Source organism: Oxyura jamaicensis, unplaced genomic scaffold (assembly GCF_011077185.1).
Source record: "Oxyura jamaicensis isolate SHBP4307 breed ruddy duck unplaced genomic scaffold, BPBGC_Ojam_1.0 oxyUn_random_OJ72867, whole genome shotgun sequence".
In the NCBI taxonomy this organism is placed as follows: domain Eukaryota; kingdom Metazoa; phylum Chordata; class Aves; order Anseriformes; family Anatidae; genus Oxyura; species Oxyura jamaicensis.
In genome coordinates, this window is record NW_023311296.1 from 1 (window position 1) to 3952 (window position 3952).

At 72.6% G+C, this 3952-nt stretch overlaps 1 protein-coding gene across 2 annotated transcripts; it reads left to right on the forward strand.

Annotated features, from left to right (window-relative positions):
• Positions 1-289: 289 nt before the first annotated feature.
• On the forward strand, positions 290-3937 carry DENND4B (DENN domain containing 4B). Of its 2 annotated transcripts, XM_035314532.1 has the most exons (10): positions 290-458; positions 1548-1858; positions 1932-2184; positions 2262-2331; positions 2629-2798; positions 2878-3119; positions 3215-3281; positions 3354-3412; positions 3507-3651; positions 3747-3937. In XM_035314532.1, the coding sequence occupies exons 2-10, from the start codon at positions 1560-1562 to the stop codon at positions 3924-3926; spliced, it is 1485 nt and encodes a 494-aa protein (XP_035170423.1). In that variant the 5' UTR covers positions 290-458; positions 1548-1559; the 3' UTR covers positions 3927-3937. The 2 variants fall into 2 exon arrangements, with proteins under 2 accessions (XP_035170423.1, XP_035170421.1); XM_035314530.1 differs by lacking the exon at positions 290-458 and having other exon boundaries at positions 614-1858.
• Positions 3938-3952: the final 15 nt, after the last annotated feature.

The following is a 3952-nucleotide window of genomic DNA, read 5'->3' on the forward strand; positions in this document are numbered from 1 at the left end:
GTAGGGCCCGCCGGGGGGGGGGGCAGAGGGCCTGGCAGGGGGGTTATAGGGGCTGCTGGGGGGGCTGCTGGGGGTCTGCAGGGGCTGCTGGGGGGTCTGCAGGGGCTGCTGAGGGGTCCACGGGGCTGGCTGTGGGTGCACGGGGCTTGCAGTGGGGTGCAGAGGGGCAGCTCAGGGGGCTGTGGGGCCTGCGGTGGGTGTATGGGGGCAGCTGTGGGGCGCAGAGAGCCTGCCACAGGGGGCACGGGGCCTCCGTGGGGTCTTTGGGCTGGCTGTGGGTGCGTCGAGACCGCCACGGGTGTACAGGGCCCGCCGTGGGGTGCGTAGGGCTGTCAGGGCGCGTCGGTTTCCCAGTGCCCCCGTTTCCACCCCGCCGTTTCCAGCCCGAGGCAGCTGCAGGGAGGCTGCCTGGCATGGGGCGGCCGTGGGGCGTGCTGCAACCCTGCCAGCCCCATGGGGCAAAGGACACGCCGTGGGGCAGAGGGCGCACGGTGGGGCAGGGTCCCTACGCCCCGTGGGGCAGGCTCACCCCATAGCCGGCCCTGCAGCCCTGGCAGCGGCCGGGTCCTGCCCCGGGGCTGTGGGGGAGCGCAGTGGGGGTCCCTTGGGGCTGCGAGACCCCAGCATCAGGGCCCCCGATGTCTCCTGCAGGCTCGCAGTGGGGCACCGCGCTGTGGGGTGGGGGGGCTGTGAGTAGGGGGCACGGCCGCCGTGCCCTCGGTGGCTGATTCCTCCCCACCGAGCTGGGCTGCAGGAGACTAAATCGGGAGGCAGCCTGCGTCGCCGCAGCCCGGCCGTCATCACGCGGCGCTGGGCTAAAAATACCCGGGCGGCAGCCAGCGGGCCCGGGGTGCTGGTCCCGGGGTCCCCAGGGTCCCCAGGGTCCCCGGGACAGGGAAGGGGACAGGGACGGGCTGCGCCTTGCCCACGCAGGGGATGCTGGCTGTGCCCCCCCCCCCCCCAGCTAATGGGGTGTCCTTGGACCCCCGACCTGGGGTCTCAGATCCCATGGGGACACGGCGGCTGCTCCGATTTCTGCTCCGGGTGTGGGTGTGTGGGGCTGGGACCGGTCCCATCGCCCGGTGTCACACCCCGGTGCCGCGTGGCCCCCCCATGATGACAGCCCCCCAGCTCAGGGCTTCGTCGCCTGCTTCCTTCCCCTTTCCAGCCGCCCTGCGCAGCACGGTACACGAGCCACCCTGGGCGAGTGGGTGACGTGGGGACCAGCTCCTGGCCTGGGGGGGCTGCACCACAGCCCCCCGGGACCCCCATCTCCGTGTGCCGTGCATCGCCCTGTGCTCGGGGTGGGGGCCTGGCCCCAGCCCCTCTGTCGGTGCCAGCTTCCCCGTCCCCTCGCCGCGCGGCGTGACCGGCAAACAGGAAGCCTCCTCCCTTCCCGTCCCCGGCGCTTTCGCCCCGTCAGCTCCGCTGCCTTCGTGCCCCACGGCCGCTGCCTGCTTGCCGTGGGGCGCCCCACGGCACCGGGTCCCGCGGGCAGGGCGGGGGTCCGGGTGCGAGCCGTGCCGCTGCCCACCGCCCGTCCCCAGATGCCGTGAGCCATGTCGGACGAGAAGCCCCCGCAGCTGGTGGACTACTTCGTGGTGGCCGGACTGACGGACGCCTCGCGGCCGCTGGAGGACGAGAACCAGCAGCAGCGCCCGGCCCGGCCCAGCGAGCCCATCACCGACGTGGCCGTCATCATCCGCTCGCAGGGCGAGGAGGTGCCGCACGGCTTCACCTGCATCGAGACCACCACCTCGGGGCACCCCGTGGACCTCAACGCCGGGCTGCTCAACAACCCGCAGATGTTCATCTGCTACAAGCGGGGCCGGGACAAGCTGCCCCTCATCGAGCTGGGGTGCGTCCCCGCGCCCGGGGAGGGGGTCCCCGAGCTCTCCCTCAGGTCCCTCTCACCGCGCCCCTCTCCGCAGGGTGCACTACGAGGGGAAGGACCGTCCCAAGCCGGGCTACACCATCCTGGACACGACGCCCTACAGCCGCTCGGCCAACCTCAACTCGGGGGGCCCGGGGCACCAGCGCACCTTCCTGGTGTACCGGCGGGCGGCCGAGCCCCAGGGCCACAACGCGCTGGGGGTGACCGACATCTGCCTCATCATGCCCAGCAAGGGCGAGAGCACCCCGCACACCTTCTGCCGCGTGGACAAGAACCTCAACACCAGCATGGTGGGCGCGGGACCCCCCCCCCCTTTTTCCCCGGCGGGATGCCGCCCGCGCTCACCCGCCGCGCTCCCTCCTTGCAGTGGGGCCCGGCCTTGTTCCTGTGCTACAAGATCGCCATGGCCAAGGCCAACACGCTGGTGTACGAAGCAGGTAGGGTGGGCTGCGGGCCGGGGGGGGTCGCGGGGGGGTGTGGGTCACGGGCTTGCCTGGGAGCTGGTGGCGGCTTCGCCTTCGCCGCCCAGCCGCTCTCGTGCTCCTCGGCGAGGTGGGGAAGGGAAAGGCCTGGGTGGAGGGGAGGGTGGGAGGTGGTACCCGGCCGCCACCGCAGAACAGCCTCAGTTTGGGGAAGATTCATTTAATTCACGGCCGTTAGCCCGAACCGGCGGCGCCTCGCTGCGCGTGGGGAGAGGGGACCCCCGCTGCAGCGCCGTCCGTCTGCCGGTGCAGGGCTGCTGGGGCGCTACCCCGAGCAGGACAGCGAGTCCTTCCCGCTGCCCGAGTCCGTGCCCGTCTTCTGCCTGCCCATGGGCGCCACCATCGAGAGCTGGCCGGCCGACACCAAGTACCCGCTGCCCGTCTTCTCCACCTTCGTGCTGACCGGCGCCTCGGGCGACAAGGCGAGGCGGGGATCCGGGGCTGGGTGGGTGTCGGGGGGGGGTTGTCACGCCCTGACCCCCCCGTCCCCTCGGCACGCAGGTCTACGGGGCCGCCATCCAGTTCCACGAAGCCTTTGCCCGCGAGCGGCTGTCGGAGAAGCAGCGGCTGCGGCTGGGGCTGCTGAGCGTGGTGGACCGGCGGCCCATCGGCGGCCGCTCGGTGCAGACCCGCAAGAGCATCTGCGTCCTGTCCCACTGGCCCTTCTTCGACGTCTTCCGCAAGTTCCTCATGTTCATCTACCGCTACTCCATCTCGGGGCCCCACGTGCTGCCCCTGGAGACGTGAGCGCCGGGCAGGGCGGGGAGGTGGCCCCGCGGAGCCCCCCCCGGTGCCACCCCGTCGCCCACCGGCCGCCCTCGTGTCCCCCCCGTTGCAGGCACATCTCGCACTTCATGCACAACGTCCCCTTCCCGTCCCCGCAGCGCCCGCGCATCCTGGTGCAGGTGCGTCGCCGTGCCCGTGCGCCCCGCGGTGCCCGGCGCGCTCCCGGCTCACCGCAGCCCCTCTCCCCGCAGATGTCCCCGTACGACAACCTGCTGCTGTGCCAGCCCGTGTCCTCCCCGCTGCCGCTCAGGTGGGGACAGCCGCGGGGGGCAGGGGGGCTGGGGAGACGGGGGACACCCCGGGGACACCCCGGGGACACCCCGGTGACGCCCCGGTCCCCGCAGCGGGGCCAGCTTCCTGACGCTGCTGCAGAACCTGGGTGCCGACAACGCGGTGACGCTGCTGGTGGCCGTGCTGACCGAGCAGAAGCTGCTCATCCACTCGCTGCGCCCCGACGTGCTCACCAGCGTGGGCGAAGCCCTGGTCTCGGTGAGTGCTGGGGGTTACGGGGGGGGGGGGTCCGGCGGCGCCGGCTGCGCCGTGCCCCCCGTGGCGCCGCGCTGACCGCCCTGTCCTGTCCCCAGATGATCTTCCCCCTGCGCTGGCAGTGCCCCTACATCCCGCTGTGCCCGCTGGCGCTGGCTGACGTGCTGAGTGCCCCCGTGCCCTTCGTTGTAGGCATCCACTCCAGCTACTTCGACCTCCACGAGCCCCCCAAGGACGTCATCTTCGTCGACCTGGACACCAACAACATCTTCCAGTGAGCGGAGGCACCCGTGGCTGGGGGGGG